The following is a 26852-nucleotide window of genomic DNA, read 5'->3' as shown; positions in this document are numbered from 1 at the left end:
ATACTTTTGAGCTAGCTCAGTCCACTGGTCCAGCCACTTGCATGTTGGAATATCTCTCATACAAGCCTAAAAAGAATTACATTGTTTGAATAAATGCAACATTACGGCAAAGTATTTTTAAAATTCAGAACGTGCAGTGCTTTAATTCAGCAGTCAGCTACTTATTCATTACCACATGATGGGAGGCACATCTCACTACACTGCTTGCCTGCAGGACGTGTAAGGAAAGCTGTTTTCCCCTCTGGATAACGTACGTTGTTTTGCACTACCTACCTCCATGATCTCCAGCAACGCCTCGGTGACAGTTTCCAGGGAAGTGAGTGCGAAGGTCTCCCTCTCGTAGGAGCCGGGGGAGAAGGACCTGTCCCGGTAGCTGGAGCGGAAGGCGATGACTGCTGCCGACTTCACTTTGCTGATTCCAAACAGCAAGTAGAACTTGGGCAGAGAGAACTCGGTCAGGCTCAGCCTTAGCACCTGCTTGGTCTCCTCTGTTGGATAAGTTTTTTACATATTTAACACACTGAAACTCAAATCATATTTCAACACTTTTAAGATAACCCTCCCATGAAAACCAAGGTCAGGAACGATCCGGGATAGCAGCCTGCACATTCCAATACTGCTTCCCTGCTACTGGTCCCAGAATGAGCAGTGACAAGGGCAGGGCTTTTGGATTTGGTTTTGCTGATGGAGCGTGTGTGCACGTGCGTGCATTTCTCTCTAGCCACACGCAGATGTTCTCACTCTCTCGCTCCATATCTTTATCGAATGAGCCTTAACATACTTGTAAACTTGAATAAATGTGTAAATATTTCTGTACAACATCTAGTCTGGTTTTAAACTGCATTTCTGTGATAATAAACAACAGGTACTTAATTGCTAATACAGGCATTTAGATTTTAATTAGTTTAGGACTGCTAAGATACAGCAGTATGCAAAATACCTGTGTTAATAGTAGTTTCACAATTGCCTTATGTAATTGATATTTTTGTTACCACATTATGCAATCATGCAAAAGAGGTACATCAGCCCAATTTAGCACAGGAGTATTTTCTCTCTTAGCTGCATTAGAGATACTAACTGATATTTACTTCCTTCCCTTTTTCAGAAACCAGTTATATAAAAATTTTTTCATTATACACCTGTCCAGAGAGCCATATTTCATCTCCATTCTGTTACCTAGTTCAGCTTATTAGCTAGCTCATCTGCAAATTAAGTAGTAACACAGTATTTTCAAACTTGAAGAGATTTCTTAGTATCACAGAAATTAACCTTCGCCACACGCATACTGCTTACTTATCTGCTCAGGCTTACTAAACATTTCTCTTTGTCTTAGCTACTCATCTCAGCAGCTATGTTTTAAATGCCAAAAAGCAAGGTTACTCCTGAACTGTTGCAGTAAAAGGTATTTCAACTCGGCTATATTTTTCTAAGTTTTGATAATCAGAGGTAACTTTCCATTAGCTTCATTGCAACTAAAATCAAATCATTCCAAAAGCAACTTGACCTTGTCTATCCTTGTCTGCACTACGACTCCTATGTTCCTCTCCAACCTGAAAAGATATTTTAATCCCATTAGTGGCATGGTATACAATATCTTCATGAAAGTGAAAATACACCTCAAATATTTCTTAAACTAGAGGAGCAAACAACTTAATGTATTATCTGACAAAAACTTACCACTGAAGTGAAGCTGTGAACAAGTGCACAGAGAATGAATGATGTTGATGACCAGACCGTGAGTGGAAGCTCTGAGAGAAAGGGGACCAGTAGCCACCAATAAAGTGACTACATGGAAGAGGTAGGGCAGATGTGCCGCCACATCCAGAGAGTTGTTGAAGGAGAGCATCAGCATGTAACGGGCTAGAATAGCAATATCATCCCACATCAGGTGCTGTTCTAATGTAGGAGTTGGAGACAGACAGGTCTTGTCAATTATTTTACACATCCTTCCAATTACCTGAAAGACAGCAACCATGTGTCTTAATCAAATGAAGAGCAGAGCTAAAAAAAATCAGTCAAACCCCTTATAGTTTAGCACTGGAATTATTTTGTTGCTAGGAATACATTTTATGAAATTTGTTGCCTGACAGTCACTATTCAGAAAACACAATGTCATATTATTTGCTCAAGTGAAATTATTATATAAGAGAAAATAAGGCAAAGGCACTCACTTTGCTTGAAACCAATTTCACATTTCCAGATGCAAGAGCTACAGCTGTGTCTGCCATAACCTCAGCTTTTATGGATCCCAACCCTCCTGTGGCACTAGTTTTGATGAAACTGTCCAGCACTACATCAAGCAGATCTGTTATCTGTTGGAGAAAACAAAACACAAAGTCACTATCTCTTAAATTAACTTTATTTTTCTGCAGTAAACAGCTTTTTGAATAAGTAATCATTCGTTTTAGTTGAATGATATTCAACTAATACTTTCATTGTGAATTGAAGAAATATTTATGACTAATACCAAACCAAAAACCTTTAATTTTCAACAGGGTCCAATAACACACTCCTAAATTTAGAGTTCAGTAGTTAGTCAATGGATTAAAAGTATTTTTACAGAAAAGAAACATATGCTCTTTTCTGCATACAGTTAATATACTTCGGTCCTATCAAGGTACATTGTATTTTCCCTCATCAACATTGTGATTAAAAACACCATAATTTGCTGCTCATATATAAATTGCAGTAAATTATGAAGAACTTGTACCTGTCCAAGACTCCCCCATATCTTAGCTTGAATGGAAGGATACATCTGCTTTTCATTTATCGTCATTGTGATGAGCTTATCAAGAATGGCGGTGACCCGCTGGCGCTTGGCATCGTCATTGTGTTTGCAGAATCGCACCAGATTTGATAACCAGGGAGTCATGTATTCCAGACAAAGATGCTTCAGTTCAATACCTGAAATAAAAATTCACATTGTAAAATGAAAGCAGACCTGGTCTCTACCTACCTGTAAAGAATTACTTGCAAGCCCTTTTCATTTCAATTGCACAGTCTAACAGAATTACTGTCTAAATGGGTGGAGGAGGTTGGTAGAAGATCTGAACAAATGTGACTGGGCAAAAAGACAAGCCTCCAAAGCAACATACTCTAATAACAACATCCAAGAAACTTCTGTAGGAATCTGGCAAGATTTTGCCATTTTAATTAAGAGCTATAAGGTAAGGATATGTAAACTCAGTATTAGAGAGGACTTAAGGTTTTTTTTCCATCTTGAGAAGGTATTCTAAACTGCTTTTAATATAATGAATAGAATGAGATTTACTAATAAAAGAGATAAAAATAATCTGAAAGAATTATCTAAATGGTATATGTTGAAAAAGCCTTGTAAGCTCTTTGTCACTGTCGTGGATGTCAGCCTGGGTTTTGGTGTGCAGCATTTCTGAAGAGTTATTAGCAACCTGATATGGATCTAAAGTACATACTGTACAAAATTAACAACAGCCCTAGGAAACAAATAGCCCATATTGTGATTTCTCAGAATAAACCTACTCATTCCAAAGCACTGAGATGTCTAGGGAGACTTGTTCCAACATTAATTTCAGAATATAAAAGACAGATTTTTTTTAATTTTGTTCATCAGAAATGAAAAGGCACATTCAAGTGGACAAATGAAGTGAGGGTTTTGCTCCAACAGATTCCAGCCCATCTCATCATGATGCTCAGTTTCAGAGCATTATACAATTGATAATTAAGGAACGGATACAAACACAGTCTTGAAACTCATCTAAATTGCTCTAAGAAAACATTCGCAATTAGCCCTTACTGTGACTCAGTAACAGAGATAGCTAAAACAGCCAGGAGAGTTGGCCACAACTTACTAGGTTGATACTTACTAGATTTGCTAAATCCAGAAATGCACTCTTCCAAGAACTCCAGGGTAAGGTGTGGTTCGTTAGCTGCAAGAGTTTTACTAATAGACACAATAAAGAGTGTGTTGTTGGCAGGAATACACAGACCTGAAGTTTCCAGTAACTGGCCCTCGATCTTTAAATTAAAGGTACAGGTTAAGGCACATAGAAGATTATAGGCAGCAGACCTAGAACAAAGCAAACAACATGACTCGTAATACTTTTCTCATATATCTTATAGGCATTACACTAAAATATCACAGTAGTGATGCTGACATTTTTAATATCAAATCAATATTGCCAGGTTAGCAACTACACTCAAACCCTTCACTTTTTTCCTGCAGCCATTACGGCTCACAGACAACAGCACTTGCCCTGGAGAAGTGAGTGAGGTTACTCCTCCACTTATTTTAAATGATCTCTGATGAAGTTAGAAAATACTGGACTTGTCAGAGAGACACCTGGTCCTGCAAAGCGCTAAGTATTTCCCAGTGCACCTGAGCTGCTGGGAAAGGGGTCGCCAAGGGCCCCAAGGCTCCCACTGAGCCACTACCCATTTTGCAAGAGTCCCTTCTGACAAGACCCTGTCCTGTTCTCAGAGATTCCATTCCCGAGATTTCACGCAAGACATTCAATACCATGAAAATTCAAGTCTGACCAATAAGACATTGCAAAGAAGTATTTCTCTTTACAAGTAGAAATAAAATTTCCTAAATGCTTCCAGTCACTCAGACAATATGAATGTTTTTCTTCAGCTACAAAAAAGGTAATCTTTCTTTAGAAAAATCTTGGACTTAAAAAGTACTTTTTTATGTTTGCAGAGCTATGATGGAAGAAAAAATGTTTTGTTCCAGAGAGATTAGTTAGAATCAAGAATATCTTAGGCAGAATTCCTATTTTTTGATGAAAAGTGGTAGAAATTTAAAAGATCTGTACCGCAAACTGGGGTCTGAGCTTCCCAGGTTGAGCAGCGCTATGTTCAGCAGCGTCCCAGGAACATCCTTCGGGCGAATTTTGGTGTGCTGCGGGATGGAGTCCGGCTGGGACAGCTCCCACCGTGTCCGTATGTGGATGATGGACCGAACGATGGCTTCGCACTCCTGATGCATGAAGGTGAGCGGTGTGCCTTGGTTGGCAATGGTCAAGGTAAACTGGTTCTCATCAACAAGACATATTTCCTCAATTTCCGAGGCATAGTAAATATCGTTTAAAAACACTGTTTGTCCCAGGACTCTTGTTCGCTCGGCTGATGTCACTTGCACAGCTGTGGAGCCAACCTTAAAAGCAGAACAGAAAAATGTTTCAAGCACCACTGGTCAACAATACAAAGAGCAAAAAAAGAAGTCTCAAACTTCTGTTTTCCAAAGTTGACTATAAGAAACTATAGCAAGTGCTACACTTCCTAATGTGCATATACTAATAAGTTGGAATTTTCCTCCCAGGATCTCAGAATTAAGAGAGAGCAAAAATGTATTCAAACCCTTATCAAAATGTAAGAATTCACTAGAAAGAGAGTTAAAGCAGCCTTACCTTAATAGAAACTTTGGTGTCTTTATGAGCCAGTTTGAGAGCGTTGTGAAACACTTTCAAGTCCTCCTCCAAAGCTAAGGTAGCTGCCGGGAGTTTTTGCTGGTCGTGCTCAATGTGCTCTGCCAGCTTTCCTGGAGAGTCTATAAAAATAAGTCTTTTGCTTCCTTTTAAGCCTGTCAGGAGTCTTTCATGGTATTTGGTGTATTCTCTGACCCAAGAATTACAGTTATAAATAAAAACTGCTGAGACATTTTCATAAGCAAAGCCTGGAAACACTACAAACCACTTAGAAAGGAAGTCTGTTTTAAAACGATTACTGGGGCCAGCGTGTGTGAGGTCCACTACAATCTCGTATGGCTTTGCATAGTATGGCTTCAGAGTTAGCAGGACATGGTATATCAATAAATCCCCATTGATCTGGCCAGTCTTGAACCTGTAAGAAAAAGAGTGAAGACAACATTTGCCACATGACAAATATCTGCATGGTATAGTAAAAATAGTATTATATTAAAACAGATTTGTCTTTAACATAATCCTAAAAACGTCATAAATCTTTAACAATGCTAACAGACCAAAAGCACAAAAGCATCTGTGCTTATCCAGTGATGGCTTCTCTGTCATGCAGGGCTTCACATGTGCTAAGAAGGTCAAGTTTGACACAGATTCAGTCCCTGTTCCTTCCCAAGTGCTGTGCAAGCCGCCGTATAGTCAAATGGCCTCCATGCAGACAGGAGGTTTATTCAAATTCTCAAAAAACAGGAAAAACACAAAACCCATACAGACAGCAACAGTGCATCAATTAAATCAAAACTGCATTACAGGAAAAGAGCTAAGAACCTCTTTCAAAACAAAAGTAGAAAACTATAGTCCAAAGTCCAACTCATCCAACTTGCTAGGGGTTCAAGTCATCATCTAGTTCTCCCAGATAAACAGCCAGGCAATCTAAAAGGTTAAGAAGCTTTTGTTCTTATTTAATGATGCTCTGAACATTATGAGACTGGACAAAATAAAATACTCAACAGTCACTCGTGAGCATGTACAGCGCTCCAAGTACCTGTAACTGTATCTCACGTGAACGTCACCTCAAGTCTTTCAAGCAAAGCAGCAGACTGTGGAGAGACCTAACGAACCCTCTAAGCACAGGGGCAGTTTTCACTGCAGGGGAGCCCCGCTCCTGGGAACGCTGTGGCCACCCCGAGCACGGCGGCGGCGGCGGGGCCACGAGCGGCGGCCTCCAGACCTCCTGCTCCTGGCTGCTTCCTGTTGCTCCGAAAGCTAATTTGGGCACGTTGGTGTTTTTCCCCTTTCACATGTCATGGCACGGCTGTTACCAAAAAGGAAGTGTGTCATCTCCGTGGTTTAGCTCCTCACTCAGGCTAAACGACACACAAGTTCAGTTACAGATTTGTTCAAAAAACACCAGCATCGTCCACGTTTATTTGCTCTCTGTTAATGGTCATGTCCTCACAGCAAATATAAGCACAAAGAAGTCTTACTGCTAGGGAAGTGAAAATACAAAACATCATTTATTTTGACTACAGCTTGACAAGGTAAGTGCATGTTTTCTTCTCTTGCTTTAATTTCAAAATTCTCTTAGATTTTGTAGAAAACTATATGCAAGGGTGCTTTTACAAGAGTTCAAGTAATCCAAAAATACTGATTTATAATGAAAGCATTAGACAAAAATATACTAAGAAGTTGAATAACATTTGCATTTCAGCAATGTTACGGCTGTTTCTTAAGCAGACTCCAAAGGGCGAGCGAACGGTGAGAGCCGCTGCCCAGCGCTGCCCTGCGCACCGGGGACGCTCTGCGCGAGCTGGGCAGAACAGCTCTTCAACGGCCAGTTCCTCTGCGCCGGGAGCCTTAAGCGAGGCCCTTGGCATCGCCAGCTTGCTGATTTTGCAGGAAAGCCCGTGCGGCCGCAGCGGGCTCGCTGCACGCGCAGGCAGAAGCGCAGCTGCAGCTCTCGGGCACTAACACTGAATGCTGGAGTCCAGCTGCACCGTCCTGGCAAATACAGTTCAGTGTAAAAACCTCCAGGCCGCGCCTAGAGTTACAGTCTGCTACGGTCTGTACCACATAAAGTTAGAGTTTCTGCTCCGGCTGTAGTCAAGCCTGTTCCTGGTTCAATCTTAAAGAGAAGGATTTATCCCAGAAGGGAGCCTACATGCTTACGGGTGAACTGAAACGCAAAGGATCCATACAGTCCTTTCCTGTTCCTCTGCCTCCTTTGCAAGGCAGCCCCACGTGGCGCTCTGGGTTTGCAACAGGCACATCACTGCTGTTGTTTCCTTGGAGGGTTCTGGCAATGTGGCCTGCTGTCCAGATTTTGTAAAGACACCCAACTTCATCTTTCCTATATTTTAGTGCATATATTAAGTTTTTTGGTGGACAGGCTAACTTTTGACTAACATCATCAAACATAATCAAACATCATCAAACATAATTCGAAATTACCAAAGCTTACTAGCACACAGATGCCTTAAAAAGAGGGGAAAAAAATCCACTGCAGGAAAAAAACTACATTAACAACTTTGGAAAGAAATGTAAGAGAAAGTAAGTGTTACTTTTGGTCACTTCTTATATATTTATATTTGAGCAAAGATAAGATATGTAACACTTTATATATTATAAACCTTTTCATTCTATTAATACAGCTAGGAGAGACGCGAGGGGACAACAAGCTGTAAGCTCCAAAAGATTTTGCTACGCATTTATGAAGCACTCAGGCACCTGAGCAAAGAAATGTAACCAATTAAAGTTACTACTATTCCTTACAGAAATATTTTGTAAATTTTACATGGGTTTCTCCCTTCACCATCCAAAAGCAGAAGTGATGAACTTAAAGATGCAATATGGTTAACTTGAAAGAGAAGGAACTGCAGTCTGCATCTCCAGTTATGCATCACCAAGTGCTTAAGAGGAAGCACTTTTCTGCCTCTGCTTCGCTCCACGTTCTCCTCTGTCTTCACGCATTTTCTATAGGTCTCGCACTGTCGGGGTTCAGCAGTCCCCACGCCCCAGACCACCTATTTTTTCTCCTGTTCCAAGGAGCTGAACTCCCCCCACATCCACTAAAGGCAGGAAGCTACACGTCCACCACGAAGTGCTGCCCGCTGCTCCCGCGAGGGCTGAGTCAGGCTTCTAAGGACTTGAACGTACTAAACTAATGCTAGTATTTCTATTTTGCAGGCTACGAAACAGGAAGATGAAGAGAGAGAAATGCAGTGAAGGGCATTTTGCTTTCTTTGCTGCAGTAATTTTTTCTTTGTATTTGCACATAAGTGCAAATCATAGCGGACAGGCCATGGTTACGAGTGACACCTGGAATTCTAGCAGCCCGAACCCAGGCAGAAGCCTGACCACAAGTGAAGGCAGCAGAGAGGTGCCTTTGAGCGCTGGTCCCAGCCACAAAGCAGTGGCTGCTTTAGGAAAGCGGCCAGGCACCTCTCAGCCCTGGTCTTCAACGGGGGCCCCAAGCCCCGCAACGCCTTCTCCTGCCACAAGTGCCGTGTCTGCCGCAGGAGGAGTCAGGGATACCACCCAGGCCAAGACAACAGCACCGAGAGACGCGTGCGAGGACCACAAGCCCCTTGTTCTGATTTGCTTCATTGTTATCGCAGTACTCGTGCTTATCTGCACCTTCTTACTTCTGTCAACAGTGGTACTGGCAAACAAACTGTCCTATCTCAGAAAAGCGCGGCAAGGCAGGCGCACGCCCAGGAGCAACGGTGACTTCCTGGCTGCGAGCAGCCTCTGGCCCACGGCGGCGGGCTCGTGGCTCGGGACGCGCACGGAGGCGGCGGGCGCCGACGCGCCGGCGCAGGAGCTGCTGTGGGAGCGGGACGCCGTGCTGCAGAGCAGGGCTGCGGACGCCACCACCCAGCACCCGGCCACCGAGGGGGCTGCTGACCGGCCCAGCAGAGACACAAAGACACCCGAAAGCCTTGTAACCCATTTCGTAGTTGAGATTTAAATCATATTCAGGTAAACATGCAGTTTTTGCCTTTCTGCCCTATGTGCATGAGGTAAAAATACTGCTTTCAAGTAACAGCATGAACTGTAACACCTGAGAACGGAGTTCACATCTTACGTGGGCTTTTTGGTTGCACGGTAACGGAACGCCGCTGCAACGCGTAGCTCTGGAAAGGAGTACGATTGTTTTAAGCAGCTTTTAGCAATCCAGATTGCTGAAGGAATTGTCAAGATTGGTCTGAGCAGAAGTGACCGTTGAAGGAGGTGCACAGGATAAAGCCAGAGCACAGAAACTCGCTGTGCTCAGGGCTCGCTGGGGAAAGGGCAGCCAGCCCAGCAGGCCTGTCATGCCGCAGGGCGCCACACAGGGGCACCCAGCTCGGCACATCAAGAGCAGCAGAGCCTGGCGCTGCTTGCTTTGATGCAGCCACAGAACCTGGGACCAGCAACTCTCAAAATGCCCTTTCAGTTTTTTTTTTTCCCTCTCTTTCTCTCCATTTGAAGCTTCTTACACCAGCGTTATTGCTTCTGAAGCAGACTGAGAGCAGGCAGATATACTGTGCTTTGAGTCCATGCGTGAATATGCAATGTCTGTGTGATATGTTAAAATACAAGAACTCTTTCAATTTGTTATTACTAATAAACTAACATTACAAGTTTTTCAATAATTAGAGTTCACGTGAAATTATTTTTCTAATTCATAACATTCCCTGCAAATTATCACACATGTGGGTGTATGAATCTGAAGGAACAATTATAACCCCTATTTATCTCCCCATAACATGTCCATCCAAGTAAGCTTACAGATGAAGTAAGAAGACGAAGAAACAACAGAGAAGCAAGGAAAAGACAGTAGCATTGAAAGCAAGAGAGCAAGATCCCAAAATGAAAAGACAAAAAAGCAACAGCCCAGGCTAAAGGCAGATGGCTGAGTATGGAAGGTGAAAGTGGAAGGAGGCAGCAAGCCCAGCCTACAGTGGGAGGCATCAGAAAGCCAGTTCATTGGAGATGAAAAATAAAAAACAGACTAGGCGGGATCTGGGATGAAGCTGCAGGAGGAGCCCACGGGGCAGCGGAACAGGCCAACGGGGCAGGGCTACATCAGGCATTTCTAAAACACGAGCGGCAACAACAGGAGATCAAGAGGAGGAAAGCTGACAGATCAGTGATGCAACCTGGTATCTGGAGGCGATCCGAGAACATCTCGCCTGTTCTGCAAGAAAAGGAGCCACCGGCTGGGGGATGTTGCATCAGTTACCTTCACCTTCCCCCACAAATGACCACGAGCACTTCTGGAAACAGCACAAGAACCAAAACCTAATGAGAGGTGGCAGAGGAGGGAGCCCGTCCTGTAGCAGAGCTGCTCATAGCAGGAACATAACGGACCTCAGAGAGGAGAATGGCTCTGCGAGGAGGAGCCAGCCTGGACAAGGGAACACAAGCAGTCCGTGAGCAGCAAGTACAAAGAGTAAAAACATCCGTGTCATGAAAAAAGGCAGGAATGGAAAGAATCATCATCATAGCAATGGAAGGAAGGAAAAAATAGGAGAGAAAGGAAATAGTGATAAAGGTAGGAAACGGACAATATATGTAGAGGTTGAGAGGATTGAAAAGGAACATGAACAAGATGAAGATCTCTAAGTAGAAGCTATGAGTTTTCACACGAATATGGAATTAGGATCTGTTTCTGCTGCAGCAGTGGGCAGAGAATGCTCTTCAAACTTCAAATCTGCTCTCTGAAAAAGAAGTAATGAAACCAGAAACACATCAAAGCTGCCAGGCACCAGCAGGACACGCTTGCAGAACGCAGCGGTGAGGACACCTTTGTGGAAGCTTCCTTTGCCAGGCAGCGTGCCCAGACGAACGCTTATGGAGACAGACTAAAGTAGTCTGGTTACGCTACCAAAGGGCCCAGACAGAGACAGGAGGTGGGAAAAGAGCTGCTCAGAAAGCCAAGGTATTGAATAACAGCTGCAGCAGCCACTGGAGTTGCCCGAAGGGAAAATAATATGAGGCACGGGGGCAAGGCAGAGGTGCAACGTGCAGTTCTCTGCCTTTGAAGCCAGGCAGCTTCCTGCCGTCAGAAAGCTCTCTGTGACTCACTGGAGCGAAGGTGAGGTTGCCTTTCTACTGGTAATCCTAACAGATCTTCAAAACCAGCAGGAAAATTAAATCAGCAACATTAAAATCCAATCCAAACCTACAACATTTGATTTACATAGAAGTAATCATAACTATTGTCAACAGAGACAGGCAAACAGGCACTTAGGAATTTCTACTTGCTTGGCGTATGCTGGACAAAACCCACAAACATTTAAATATTCGAGTTTTATAAAAACAACAGCACTGAAAACTTTGTCCTTAAAGCATGTCATCTCTGAGCTGCAATTCTTAGTCATCTCTCTAATCTTGACACTTCCTGCAGCAAGCTTTGGTAAACTTCCTCTTTGGTTGCAAAAAGCCTACTTCAACATCTAACAAGCCATTTCAAAGCTGCTAGCCTTAAGAGTACTGGTCTGTCTTCCTTACGCTTCAAACGAGAAAGGTAACACACTGATTGATTTTTAGAAGATAAATGTGCAGGTAAGAAGCAATTTTGAGATGCAAAGCTTTAGCATTTGTATTGGTATTTGCTTTGAAATGAAACTGTGCTGTTGGAGTTACATGCAACGTTTTACACTTGGCTCCTTGCTTTACGGCGCGTTCAAAGCTTGAGCAGAGTATTTGCACCTCCCCTGTACTGAGACACCGAGGACATTCCATTGCTAGGACGTTGCCACTAGGAGCCACTCCAAACGCCACACGTGAGTATTACCTGAATATACTTTGAAAGGAGGGGAGCAGAAGAAAACGAAATGGAAATATTTCTGTGTGTTACAAATCAAATAGTTTTGATCATAATGTTCTCATAAGGTTTAATTTACTACTTATATGCACTTATATTGTTGCATCTAAACATAACCAGCGCTACAATAATTAATGATTTGGCTCAATCTGTATGAAGCTAACCCTACTTAGTGGCATCAGAATGCAGTTACATTATAGTTGTTGGAACCTTTGAAAAAATATTATGTTCTAAACCTTAACTGGGAAAGAGGTAAGAACAGGAAATGCTGAGAGGTGTCAGGAGCTTCTCAGATAATTCTCTGTGTGGATCCCACACAGCTCTGTGTACAAGGGAGGACGATCCCCTGTGTTCTGGTGACAATCCTCTTTGGCAATACTGTTGTGACAGTGTTTCATGTTTCAAGTGCATAACTCTTCACGTGTCTGATAAAAGGAGTTTTTTATAGTTAGTAGTTAATTTTATTTTTACTACTATAATATTACTACAAAATTGTTGGGGGAGGGTGTCAGTAAAATGCAGTTATGCAAAAATGCAGTTTACAACAGCCCTATTTTTTTTCTCTATTTTATTGCTGCTGTAGGAGGGGACATATTTAAACAGGCTTTGAGAAAATGACCAGCAAGCAGGTGACGGCGGATCTGCACGTGTGGAGCTCGCGCTCGACAGAAGCGCCTCTGAACTCCTCCACGCAGGAGGCAACCACACCTGCCGGTACCAGGGGCGCAGGTGCGACGGATATGTCACGTTCCATGACACCAGGCCAGGACAAGGTTCCCATGTCCTCATCTCAGGCACCAATGCCCGGCTTGCACCTCCCCGAGACCTTCGACACCCCCAGCGCGGCCCCTGATGGAACCTGGCTAACAGCGCTCTTAATTGGCACAATTTTGACTACTATGATAGTGGTTATTGCCATCATTTTTCTATGGAAATGCTGCAAGAAGCCTCTGCTCACGGATACGAATTGGGCAGGGCGCTCGCCGTTCGCCGACGGAGACGTGCCAGAGGTGTTTGCGGAGCTCGAGCAGCCCAACAAGCGCTCGTCCATCCTCTCCATGCTGCCCTGGAAGCTGAGGCAGGAGGCGAGTGCAGCGGGCGGTGCGGCCAGCCCGCCTGAACGCGGCCCCGAGGGCCCTGGGCCTCGCACGGGGGAGGCCGGGGCAGCGAGCGCCATCGAGGAGGCCGGGGCGGCCGCGGGAGCCAGCGCTGCTGGGGCGGCCGCGGGAGCCAGCCCGGCCCTGGAGCCGCACACCCTGCCGCCGGCCGCGGCCACGTGGCCCGAGCTGCCCGCGCCAGCCGAGTGCCCCGAGCCGCTCCCACCGGCCGCGGCCGAGTGCCCCGAGCGGCCCGCGCCACCAGCTGAGGCTGAATGCGCCGAGCTGCCCCCGCCAGCCGAGTGCCTTGAGCTGCCCCTGCCGCCAGCTGAGGCCGAGTGCCCCGAGCTGCCCGCGCCGCCCGCCTGGCTCCAGGAGGCCGCAGCGGGAAGCGGGCCAGGCCTCGGCGGGCACCCGCTCTGGGAAGCGCAGGTGCCGCTTCCCCCTGCTCCCAGACTGGGTGCCCAGGAGCCGCCGCCAGAGCCGCCCCTGCGGACGAGCCCCACCACGTCCGCCGAACTTCACGTTTCCTAGCAGAGGATTCTTCAAATATCTCGGCAAAGGGGAAGCTGCGGCAGCGAGAACTGCGTGACAGCAGCACGGGCACTTCCCCTGCCTTGCTCAACCTCGGCTGTCCCAAAGGGAACAAGCTGCTTCTGCCAACACCAGTGCTTCAGGATGCAGCGGGATGGAGCCCGTGGCACCCAGCGCCTTCCAAAACGGACCAACACCCGCGAACGCCTATATCTATGCAGGGGTCTATAGATGTATGTACAGACACTCAGAGACACGGCCACGAGGCACAGGGCGGCCTCAGAGGAACTCGGAGCTTCTAAAACTCTTCAGTCCATCTCTTTGGTCTACCAGACTCTCCAATGTAACTCCCCTTCTCAGAATGTCTTTTACAAGTTAATTTTAATAAAGCTTTCTAACTCAAAGACATACGGCTCACCTGTATACTTAAAGCACAACTGAGTAGTAGCTTAGCTCCAAAGCTTCAAATTAAAACCAACATGTATGTGTCTTGGCACACCCGAATGTTGTCCATCATTCTGACAAAGGTCCATTTCCTGGGGTTGACTGGAGAACAACTTGGTAATAAGAGACTGCAGATATTTAAAGTAAATCACCACGACAGCCATCACTATCTCTTATTAATAGGAATGACATTTCTTTTCTTTCTTTGCCAAAAAAATATACCATGTCAAAATCTTCACACTATTTCCTGGTAATACAGAGAAATAGCGAAAGTAAAAAGGTAATAGAAATATTAGACACTCAAAAGCTGAAATGGCTCCAAATATATAAAGAACAAATATAAAAGGGTTTTCACCGAAAAACTTGGATTTTTGTGGACAAAATACAAGCGGTTCACAGAACACCTAGGCACATGGGTATGAGAATTAGCTGTGCACATTTACTGATTGCTTCCTCTGAAGCAAGACCTTTAGAGTGTATTTAGTCTTATTAATAAAATCTTTAAATTCATGTTGCCCATATGCTAGATTCCTTATAACTAAAAAGTCAAGTTTTACGGATCCCTGTCTTGGCCCTGAGTACAAGTGAAGCTCAGTATCCTACCTAAAATGACATATTTTGGTAAGAAAACTACGGTGTAGTTGAAGAGTAATTTCAGAGGGTAATTAAATATATATATATATATATATATGTATTTATTTGTATTTGAATGTCTAGATTCATAGCAAGAGACTGCTAGAAGCCAAAGCTTCTTTCCATGACATCTCTGCAAAACAGCCAAGAGTTTGTAAATTTGAACTCTTTGGGGCAGGGAATATATTTGTGCATGCTGCACAGAGCATGTTTGCACACTTTACAGCAATAAACTCCAAAATCTTTAAATTAACACTGAAAGTTAAAGCCATAAATTGTGCATATGTGCTGTTTGCTGCTGTGCATAGTGAGTACAAAGAAAAGTAGTTACCATTTTTTTTTATATCATTTATATAAGATGTATGAAACTGTGTACCTGAAAAAAGAGAGTTCTTTTTAAGGCTTGTTACGTTATATCACATTCAAATTACCATAAACCATACTCGGTTTTACCATACTGCATACAGAAATTCAGATACAGATTTCCTATAGAAAACTATAAAATCCTACAAGCTGAGCTGTATTTTATCTGATAATACAGTGAGAGCCTGATCTGAGGAGCAGAAAAATGAACATTTTTAAAATACAAAAAGGTACTCTAGCAACGTTGACCAAAAAGGTTATGGAGAGGAAGCTGAAATTAGTATTAAACATTATTAGAAGAGCACGAGTAAAAGTAAAAAGAATACAACTTAAATGACTTTTTAAATAGGATCATTTAAAAAAGAATCATGGGTTAAGCTAAAACAGCCTCCAGAAATTCCACTTGACGCCGATTGTACAGACAAATTTATATGCTATATTTTGATGCAATAACTTCTACAAAAATGCACAGAGAAGGTAACTAATTCAAATGACAAAATCCCACTATTTTATTGAATATGCACGCCTTGCCATAAATTTGAGTCAGCACCAGCGACAGCTCTGCAGTCCTCCGATGTAGTGCAGATCAGGTGGTTGCGGAGCCCCAGCTAGCAGCAATACGATGCAGCTGAAGAGCAGAGCACAATCCACAGACAGCAACTGTAGCTAGCTCTAGAACAAGGCGACCTCTAAGCTCGAATCCTTCACAGAAACGATGTACTGACATTACAGAAGAGACTACGGTAAGTTTCTGTTTTTGTTTTTAATCACAAAAACCTACTACAAAACCAGAGACAGGAATAAGATCAAGATTATTAGTTGATGACAGATGCTTGCATCAGAAATTTGCTGCAGTGTCAGAGATTTCTTACTAACATTAATTCAGCTTTCATGCATGTTACCAGCTTTGAGAATGTAATTAACACTGTAGCAAAACAAAATAATAGTGTGCATGTTAGCATGAGAGTGGAATCTGGGTTTCAAAATTCCTAACAATTTAAGACGTATTTTAACCAATTTTATTTAAGCAAATAGCGTGCATGTATGGGGGGGACTGCTATGTTACTGCAGAGATTTGTAAAGCAGATCCAGTTGACAGCCATTTTTTTTATCTGGTATAAAAGAACACATTATTCCAAATATAATATAGGCTTGAAATCACTAAAAACAAGAAGCAGACATTGTATAACATTTGGAAGAGACTTGCATTTTCGGAAGAAAGCCCTCATTTGAGCTTGAGGGGGAAAGGGAGATGAAAAAACAAGTCTCATTCTGCCAGACAACATGACAGTCTATGAAGGGATGCTTTGTAAAGTCTCTCTTGAACAATTATAAAAAGGACTATGCCACAAAGGGCTTTATTGATATTTTAACTTAATCTCTCCTGCAAGTAGCCAGTGCAAAGACAACCCTTAAAAATAAATCAAATATATTCTATGGATTTCTAGAGAGTCATTTCGGTATATTTGCTTTCAGGCAGCAATGGAACACCAGATACTGAAAATATCTACCTGCCTGCTGGCCCTCCTGGTTGTCATACCCACCGTGCTGGGTATTTGTCCTTCCAACTGCACATGCTCAGGAAACAACAGGAACGTGGACTGTTCTGGCAGGAACTTCACTATACTGCCACACGGACTTCAAGACAACATTACATATTTAAACCTGTCCTTTAACCAGTTTACAGACCTTGATCATCAGCTGACCAGGTTTACCAATTTGAGGACCCTTGATATTTCAAACAATTGGCTCAAGAATGTTCCTGCCCATCTGCCCAAGTCCTTATGGGAATTATATGCCACAAATAACAATATCCGGGTTCTCCAGAAACTGGACACAGCTTACCAGTGGAATCTGAAAGTGCTCGATGTTTCCAGGAACATGGTGGAACGGGCTGTTCTGATCAACAACACGCTGAGCAGCCTCAAGTTCCTCAACCTCAGCAGCAACAAACTGTGGACGGTCCCCACCAACATGCCCTACAACATCGAGATGGTGGATCTATCCCACAACTTCCTGTCGCAGATCCTGCCGGGAACGCTGCTGCGGCTGCGACGCCTCACCAGCCTCTACCTGCACAACAACAAGTTCGCGTACGTTCCTGACAAAGCGTTTGACCAGCTCCTCCAGCTCCAGGTGCTCACGCTATACAACAACCCGTGGTCCTGCAGCGACAGGCCAAACATCCTTTATCTGCTCACGTGGGTGCAGGGAACGGGAGCCACTGTCCTTGGGGCTCCCTGCGCTAACGAGACAGGGCTTTGGACGCCAACGCCGGCCACGGCCACCATCACGGAGCCGAACCTCCTCATTAAAGGAATGAAGGCAGCAGACAAAACTTCTCTGACGGCAGCCGAACCAAGCAAAATGACCAAAACGCACAAACAATTCAAAGTCAAGGAGGTTGCTTTGACCACTCCCTTAGGCCAACCCATACTGTTCACAAGCACAGACCGCCCACTGCTGCTCTATCCAGAAGAGGTGACCGCGGGCAAGGCGAGCTCGCACGAGGCGGCCGCCACGCGCACCATCTACGTGCAGGTTTCGACCGAGCTCCGCTCGAGCTCAGCCCGCCCGCCCGCTGCCTCCACCACCCCCAGGACCCTGAGCATCACCAGCGGGACGCCCACCAACTACTCCAGGACGCCTCGGAGCACAACTGCTGCCTTACGGAAAGAGGAATCCACTACAAATGTTTTTAATACCCCCGTACCCTCCTCCAAAGCAAGCACCCGTGAGCTGCGTTCGTTCTGTGTCCTAGCGCTTAACACGGCGGCAGTGCTTATTGCTCAGGGCCGCTAAGTCTCGTGTCGTCTCTCCCCGTGCTGCGCAGCTGGGCTGAAAACGTCCAGGTCAAACAATGAATCAAAACGAAAGAAATTCCAAGTTCTGACTCTGATCTAAAGAGAGTAACAGTTCCTAAGGAAGCGCACACTAACGTCTTGATACTAAGCTGCTACTTATTTTAATATGTCTTAATCAAGTAAAACTAACTATGATTTTGTTTTTAAAATGTGCTTATTTTGTATTTAAATTTTTAATTTTACTTGCACAGAATAAAACATCAGAATTTTAAGTACTGACTTTATGTATGGTTTTGTCATTAAACATCTGGAAACAAAAACAAAAAAGAGAAGGCCTGTATCATATCTGCATTGTTTTGCTTGACTTGCCAACCAGTAATTCTTGTAATATAGTAGTACAGTTCCTTTGTACGTTATGATGACATGCAAATGGAAGGGAAAAAAAATTAAAAAGCTGAACCTGTTTCACTAACCAGAAGTTACTCCTGGGCAAATGGCTAGCATGTATATCTATGTTTGCTTCATATGTATTAGGTATTTTAAATATGAAGAACAGAAGTTTTGAATTTAAAACGTAAATATGACAACGCCATGGTGTCTGCTGGGAGGGGATAAACAGAGAAGACAGCATGGCCTAACCTGGCATGGGGAAAGCGATAGGGGCTGATTTCTCTTTTTGCTCTGTCTTGACTCGGAGGCTGCAGGCAAGTTATTTCTCGCTCTCCATCATTTCAAAGAGATAAAAGATAAAAGTAGAGGAAAAATACAAGATGTTCAATGCCATGACACTCTTGGACAACACTGAGCTTATCTACACAAATTAATGGAATGAAATGCCTTAAATTTACTGAAATAATTGAAAATAATTGAATTTGAGGTAGTTTATTTCAATATGCTTAAAAGAACATCACAACTTGGACAGAATGCATCCAACTATTCGAAATGAAAGACCAACCAATTTGTAAGGCAAATTATGTAATGTAAGTCAATTATATAATCAGTTGACAAGTTGTCATTTACACAGTCCTTGAACTGGTCTTATGACTTCAAAAACTAACTCCATCCGTGGCATTGAACATGTCCAAATCACTATCCTATAAGGATGAGCATGAATGCTATTTTCCTTAATATCTGCACCATCAACGAGTAGAAATAGTTGCACGCATGGTTCTATCAACTCTGGCACAATAATCTAAATTACGTGGCAAAGATACTTGATATACTACAGGTAAAGTTCTGCAAACAGCATGAAATGAAAACTGAAGAACAAGTAAATTGAAAAAAAAATATTTACTTAATATTACAAACCTTTATTAAACGTTTTCCATTCATTTCAGGCCATTTAATTTCCAGTCGTAGCATGAAGGTGCTACAAAACCCAAGAAACCTCACTGCTGAGGCTGCAGTCCTCTACCTGTTTCTCCTAGGTCTCCTAGGTCTCAACCATGTACAACCACTGGTACCAGAGAAATCACAACTTTCCAATTGTGAACAGTATTTCTATAACCGGAAATGTATTTTAATTTCTAACAAGAACATAAATGATACACAGTGAATTTGTACAGTTATTTCATTGGCATATAAGTAAAAATAAAGTTAAGTTTGTATTGAACCGAATCAGTGGGAGTGCTTTATTTCAAATATGCCTCGTTACCATATATTCTTGGGGAGGGATAATACCACTGAATACTTTTTAATACACAAATCTATCTTAAACAGTTCTTTGACTAATCTTCATTTTTTATAGGAAAAAATGCATTAAGATTTTATTACCTTGACACTCAAATATTCTCTAATATTGCTTATTAATTAACTGATGAGATCATTGTTAGATAGAACCTACTCTTGCCCCTACAGGACTCGCAAGCACCTAAAGCATATACATACTCACTACAGAAAAGCATATATGGTGCCTTCATCGGCTTATGGAAGCGCCTTGTTACAGAAAAGGCCAAACTGCTGTCTGAGAAGACACCTACCTGCACAGCTTCCATCTATTTTCTCAGGTTAAATTTGACACAAACAGGTAAATTCCTCCAACTAGAATCAGTTATAAGAAAAACCCCACAACCTGCTTGGGTCTCTCTGGACAGGCGATGTATTTGCTAAGCATTAAGTCGTCACGAAAGCAGCAATCTACTCGTCATGTTCAGAATTGGTTTTTTCCTAGCACTATCTCATTCACATGGTTTTATCCTACTCAGTTTAGAGCAGCTTAGTTACAAGGTAAGACAGATCACTAAACAGGCAGCAGGGACTAAAGCACCTGGAGTGAGCTACATTTCACTGAGGGAGGTGTATGAAATACTCCATGCACCTCTGCTGAACAGTCTCCGCTGGACATGCTGCCAAGTCCTACTGGATGCGTTCACGGAAGCACCTCCACACGCTTGGGGTATGTTCCTCTTCCAATGAGACTGTCGAGCAAGCAGGGGAAGCTAGCTACCAAAAAACCTGCTTTTCAGAAGTCGTGCAGGACCAATTGCAGCTTCCCAGGCTGGCTCGCTTGCTACCTGGACTTCCAAGTACGAAACGTGCTGATAAAAGCCTGGAAGTGAAGCGGGTTTGCAAGGTTTTCTTAAGCTCATACAGGGTATATTGTGAGCGCCTACACTCCAAACCAAAGCCAGTGGGAGCTGGCCCTGCCTCTCACGCCCAGGGCTCTGCTCCCCGGCCCCAGCTGGCCCACGGCGCGTGAACCCTGCGCCTCCTCGTACAGAGGGTTCCTGGCATTCTCAAATCCCACGGACTGGATGATGAGCAGGGAGCAGGCAGGGAAACGTAGGAGTCCTCTACCAGAGTTGCTTGGCAACAGCGCAGTCAGATTGAACGAGGGCTGATGGGCATGGATGTGATCACCACAGAAGTGGTTCAAAATAAACATGCTGCTAAAAAGATTTATCCTCACAGAAATTCTTTTCTCCAAAACACCCATGCAATATTTCAGAATAATCTTTTGTGTGTGCGTGTGCTTCCTTACATATATTAAATGCTTACCAAAAGGCACTGCATACCTTATAATAGGAATATGTTTATTTTTGAAAGGTTACAATTGCCACAGGAGTAGCTGTGCACTGAAGCAATAACTCAGAGGTTTGAATTACCATGTTTCCTATTAATTTGTTTGGGATATTAGCTTTAAAACTTAATGGCAGTATGTCAAGATCAATATTTATTGGATTATTGACCATCATCATAACAGAGCAGGAATTAAGGAAGAAAACCGGCTTTTAAAAGTCAGGTTGTTGCCCAGGAAACAAAAAGCAGAGAGAAATGACGGAGGAGATTAAATTTCATAACACAAGGAGGCTACAAACTGAACCAGATACATCAGTAAAATGACTCAGTGATGCCCTAGCAACTAGATCTCAAACTGGAGAAAAAAAAGAAGAAAAAGAAAAGAGGCTGCTGCAAGCCCTCAAACCTGCTGGCAGCTCCAATCTAAACACTCTTTTCACATTCCATAGCCTAAAAAAGCCTATCTGGTTCTGAACCACAAGACAGAAACCCCAAATAGGCACCGCTTTGGCACGCTCCCTTTAGCACAAAAGATGTCAGAATATCATTCCAGGAAACAGGACAGCCTGCTAGGTTCAAAAAGAAAACTAACCAACCAACCAAAAACCATCTTATGTCAAAGATCTTCACAGATACATAAGGGTACCCTGGATGAGGGCCAGAGAGCACTAACTCTGACTCCGCAAGGCTGGGCTATCACTGTCCTTGGCATTTGCACGCTTCATTTCTTGCCTGAAGAGCATGAGATAATAAGATAGCATTTTACGTTATTTGGCATGAAGACATTGTCTGATGAAAAAACAAATGAAAAAGCATGTAATGAGCAAATTTGTCTTTTTTTTTTTTTTTTTTTTTTTTTCCTTTGAGGGGGAAGTTTTTTAAAAATTAACAACTCCTCTAAATTTGCATGTAGAGAGCACTTTAACTGCAGGAGTCCCTTCCCGACAGGAAAGGGCCAGCACAGAAACCATCCTCCTTTCCCGGAGCGCCTCCCTCGGGACACCCCGCTTGTCCCCAGGCCCTGCTGCGCCGCTCCGCAGGGCTGCCCTCCCTGCGGCCGCGCCGCAAGGCTGCAGCCGCGCGGGCACCCCTCTGTGCAACGCCTGCCGTCTCGAGCACACGGGCTACCTCAGCGCAGATGCCTTATGTAATAATCCTTTCTCATCAGGCTTCCCAGCGCTCTTGTATAACTGCCTTTCAAAGAGCAACAATGCAGGTCAGAGGGAAGAGCACCAGTTCACCCTGAGGAGAAATGACTCCTGCTGCACGAGGCAGCACCACTTTCCTCACTGAACTCCCACCAAGTCCCTCCGTGGAGCACATCGCGCTGGCCACGCTTGCCCGCGCAGGCCCTCAAACCCATCGTGCAGCCCCAGCTCGGCCCTCGAGCCTGCAGAGCTCCCTCCAGCCTCCACTCAGTCCACCGGCCTCTCTCCACAAGAGAGGAAGAGACACAGACTTCTCAAGGAAGTCTGAGGACAACGTCTAGCACCGACTGTAACTACTACAGGTACTGTTTCGAGCACACTGTCCTCATTTCATGGATTTCATAGTTCAATTCCTTAATAACTAGGTTTAAATACCTAGTTTAAATTACATACTTACTGTAATTGCAGCCTTGCTTCATTTCAATCAAATACAGACTTTTTTTTTTTTTTTTGTGGAACAGAGGTAACCATGACTTAGTCTGTAATGTGACTAATATTAAACTCTGGGATATTCTTCCCAAGTTTTCAGTACTGCAACATATGACACTGTCATGAATCATCACCTTCCACAGAAGGGAAGACTTAAAGCTTTCACTCTTGCCTAATTGAAAAAACATGGTCTTTTGCAAAAATTACAGTTCACACTTCAACATTTGCTTTTCTCATCACTTTGGCAATATTTTCACACACCTTGACCATTTTCAAAATCATGGAATTATTTTTTTAGAGCACATTGGTAAAACTGAAGCAATAACACACTGTATAAAACTCCTAATTACTTGTATTACTCTTGAAAAAGTGACATGAGGATTTCTGAGAAATTTTATCCCATGTTTTAGTTTGTTGCTCATTTTATACTTCAGAAAAAGAAGAGAGTAAAGTCACTGAAAAAAAGAGTTAAAATAATGTGACAGACATAGTTAACTCTACAATGAAAAATCAAAAACATTATTAAAAACTTCAGGTACATTTCTACAAGCACTCACGTACTACTGGATGGAGAAACCACAGCAGTTCTCATCTAGAATATATCTCAACTCAAAAATATTCCAGCACCAAAATGCAAAAAATAAGGAACCTTGACATTCTTAAGGAGTTGGTGTCCCTTTCCTAAATAAACACGTAAAATCACAAGTATCAAGTGTTTTTTACACAGAGAAGGTGAAAATTTCCTTACCGTCGAGCAATGTAGTAGAAAACAGGATTGCCAGCTTTGGATGTCCCAGCTTGGTAGAAAATATTTAATGTTTTCAGTGCTTTGAACTCCTCTTTTTCATGTACCTGATGCCTAAAATGTGGCATATTGTGAAAAGTTAGTGTCAAGGAATGCGATGACAATAAAAACCCAAAACCCTCCCTTCTTTACTTATACCTTTAAACGAAAGTATAAGTTTACACAATTCTAAACATTTTAATACAACACAAATTGCTACTTTTAAGGTTTTCAGTTTAATTTTGGACCCACAAATTAAAGTCTTCCACCAAGGAATATAAGACATTTGTAGCAGCACCTTTTTAAACTTCAAAATGAAAGCTAGTACAGTAACTACTTACAGTACCAGACAAGCTAAGGTCTAACAACCCACGAAGCACTCTTCCCTCCACAATAATCTCATTACCTTGTCATAAATTCTTCAAATTTGGAGCTAGTGAGATTTAAACTGGACCAATGAGTATCTGCCACAGGCTTGTGCTCCGGAGGCCCCAGATAGGCAAGAAGAGTGGCCATTTTGTCAAAAGGTCGCCTGCCAACAGCCTTGTGGTCCCTGGAAAGAGCAGATTGCATCAAAGGCAAGTCTTTCACTACTCAGCATTGCTGGTCTTGGACCAATATCTATCTTTACCTTTAGCAGGCTAAGTTTAAAGCAAACTGTGTTAACTGAAGAAATTAGAAAAACCTGCTATACATATAACATATAACATAATATAATATATACATATAACAAATGCTACAAAAGTTATGTCAGACATTGGCGCTCAGTTTTATGCTTGCATGTAAGTTTGGTAGCGAAGAGGGCACGAGTTCTGCACGTTTCCCAACAACAGGTTTTCAGTAAGACAAAAGGGTCCCAAAGGTGAGATTTTCTGCCACAATGTTCTCAGTAGCTGCTACAAAAGCATTTGAAAGTACTTCACAACACTGAGTTCCTACCAGCAACTCCTTTCTCCATAAAATTTCCAAAATCTTACCTGTTGCTGGAAAGGTACTGGCCAATCTTCTCCTGATTGTTCCACAACAACCGGTGCAAAGCGAGCACGTTGCCGTCACTGATGAACGACAGGCTGTGGTTGACAGTGTCGCTGGCTGGGCAGTCGGATGCAATATCAAGGAAAAACCTGCAGTTGAAAACCAGTGTCCCCATAAGCAAGGGAGGGAAGGGAAAGCAGCTGAGCAGTCTCAATACAAGGCAAAAGGCCACAGACACACGGTACCGCTTACTGGCTACGGGAGACAAAGCTCTGCTGAGGTCCCCAAAGGGCCTACCTTCGGGCTGCATCAAAATTGCTTTTGACAAAATCGTTAAAAGGCCGCATATGCTCTTCTTTTGTAAACAGGACGTGGTTGGCAATACTCTGAAGGATCTAAATAACAAAAAGATAGATAAAGCCACATATAGGTTAACGTATCAACTGTTAGGGCTAGCAGCATAACTTCACTGTCAAAAATACCCAGTTTGTGGGTATTTGAATTATCATTCACTTATTTATGACCATCAATTGAGCTTTTAAGAGGAAAGCAGCTGCCTTTTGAATACATTGCTTGGTCTTATTTCATCTGGAGATTTTACAGACATATCTAAATGCAGTAGCATAGGCACACATAAAGGCAATTACAGTTTTTCAACATTTAAAATGGATAACACACATGCTCCCCAAAGGTTATGCAACATCATTATGCTTTCGTTTATTTATTCACTTATTAGAAAGAAAATGACCCAAGTCTTGAGACCAAGGATGGCCAAAAAGACTTCTTCAAAGCAAATGGGATTTTTTAACAAGTATCTGGTTGAAAATAAACTCATTCAAGAAATAATGTTAGTTTCTTGTATTATGTGTAATCATAGCATAGGCACTTACTTAAATAAACACAATCTTTTGTACAAATAGTCCCAATTTGAAACAAATTTTCTCCTTACCTATTCAACCACTGGAAGAAATCAAATCAAACAGAAGCCTGCGGCACCTCACCTTTGACATGAGCTTCAACCCCCTCTCGATCCTGGGGGGAGGCTTCTTGTCCAGAATGCCCGCCTCGTAGGGCGACACGATGGCGGGGTTGATGAACCGCAGGAACATGGCGCTCCCCACCGCCCCGATGCTGTTCTGAGGGAACCGCTGGCTAACCACCTGCAAGGTGCAATTATAAAAAACATTTCTGCGTTAAAGAAAGGAGAAAACCAGCTGCAAAAAAGTCCTGTACGGCAGGCCAGTCTTAGCCACTCTCTCCACAGCATTCAGGATCAGTAGTCTGGGTAGGATTAGCCTGAGTTGACAGGTCATCATAGAGCAAGCAGAAAAGAAAGGGGGAAAAGGAGCAAGTGGGGGGCCAAGCAGCAGCACCAGTTGCTGCCTAACTTTACTTCAGCTCTAAAAAGCTTTTTGTAGGAGTGCAATTACTGCAGCAGGCGTCGCAGCAGGGCAAGCAAGGCCGCTGCCAAGGCACCGAGCAGCACGTCCTGCAGCTGCCCCAGGGCCGCGCGCCGCGCTCTGGCCTGCGGCTCTTCCACGCAGCACAGGCTCCCTCGGGCTCCCTCAGCCCCTGCTTGTGTGACATGGCAGTGCAAAGGCACATTATACGGAAATTCTTCTGAAAACAGAGTTATCAGCACATGCGTAATATATCAAGAACCACTTTGTTTCAATAGCAATTTCATTTACAGTTATCTTGTGGTGTAGTTATCAATCTCATTTTTGTGTGAAATATTAGTTTAAACATAATTAATGTACTGCTCAGTTACAGCAAAAATATAAGGGAGTATTTAATGAAAGTTTAAATTTCCATTCTGCTTCCATGCAGAGAATTCATATATTGTATTTTATGGTCATTGTCAAAAGAAAATGATAAATCTTAAAGGACACCATTCTAACAACACATATATAAAAATAAACAGTATTACTAAGCTGACAGCCTAAACTTCTTTAACACAGCAAGTTACTTAAAATGAGCAATATGCTTCTCTTATTTTAGTAAGCACAAATACTAAATTTTAATCACATTTTCACAAGGCAAACAAAGGAAAAACATATCAGAAGTCACATAAGTCTCTATTCCCTCTGGTGACCCATGTGTGTTAATAGTCCTTCTCCCAGGATGCAAGCTGCAGTCAAGTTATCTACCAAAGTGTTAAAATGACTAAACAGACTCGTACCTTCCCCAAAACCTAGAAAAAAATTTTCTTTCTGCATTTTTGGTTTGATTTGAAGATGGTGGCAAAGGTAGAAGAATCAGAATATTAAATACTGAGCAGTAAGGTTAAACACATCTTTCTGTTTACTCACATAGGCACACAGAGAATATTTTTAAAATATAACTGAATTCC

General features: G+C 43.1%; 2 protein-coding genes across 2 annotated transcripts in view; one reads left to right on the top strand and one right to left on the bottom strand.

Annotated features, from left to right (window-relative positions):
* The window catches only part of NF1 (neurofibromin 1), a 69508-nt gene that overhangs the window by 17629 nt on the left and 25027 nt on the right, over positions 1–26852 (bottom strand). The window contains exons 32-44 of the mRNA XM_026047882.1: positions 25501–25659; positions 24797–24894; positions 24502–24648; positions 23931–24077; positions 23489–23599; positions 5388–5820; positions 4794–5134; positions 3843–4045; positions 2711–2904; positions 2172–2312; positions 1678–1957; positions 274–488; positions 5–66 (exon numbers count right to left, since the gene is read on the bottom strand). Of these exons, the coding sequence (XP_025903667.1) occupies positions 5–66; positions 274–488; positions 1678–1957; positions 2172–2312; positions 2711–2904; positions 3843–4045; positions 4794–5134; positions 5388–5820; positions 23489–23599; positions 23931–24077; positions 24502–24648; positions 24797–24894; positions 25501–25659 (2531 nt within the window). The remainder of the gene's footprint in view (positions 1–4; positions 67–273; positions 489–1677; positions 1958–2171; positions 2313–2710; positions 2905–3842; positions 4046–4793; positions 5135–5387; positions 5821–23488; positions 23600–23930; positions 24078–24501; positions 24649–24796; positions 24895–25500; positions 25660–26852) is intronic.
* On the top strand, positions 15862–19494 carry OMG (oligodendrocyte myelin glycoprotein). The gene is made up of 2 exons (XM_026047783.1): positions 15862–16024; positions 16758–19494. Exon 2 carries the CDS (start codon positions 16764–16766, stop codon positions 18081–18083), a length of 1320 nt encoding a protein of 439 aa, XP_025903568.1. The 5' UTR covers positions 15862–16024; positions 16758–16763; the 3' UTR covers positions 18084–19494.

Source organism: Nothoprocta perdicaria, unplaced genomic scaffold (genome assembly GCF_003342845.1).
Source record: "Nothoprocta perdicaria isolate Ctin4 unplaced genomic scaffold, notPer1 scaffold_50, whole genome shotgun sequence".
Lineage (NCBI taxonomy): Eukaryota > Metazoa > Chordata > Aves > Tinamiformes > Tinamidae > Nothoprocta > Nothoprocta perdicaria.
This window is presented reverse-complemented; position numbering and strand designations above follow the sequence as displayed.

Bases quoted from the DNA above. Each gene is read 5' to 3' on its own strand.
- OMG (XM_026047783.1), top strand. From the start codon at position 16,764: ATGGAACACCAGATACTGAAAATATCTACCTGCCTGCTGGCCCTCCTG.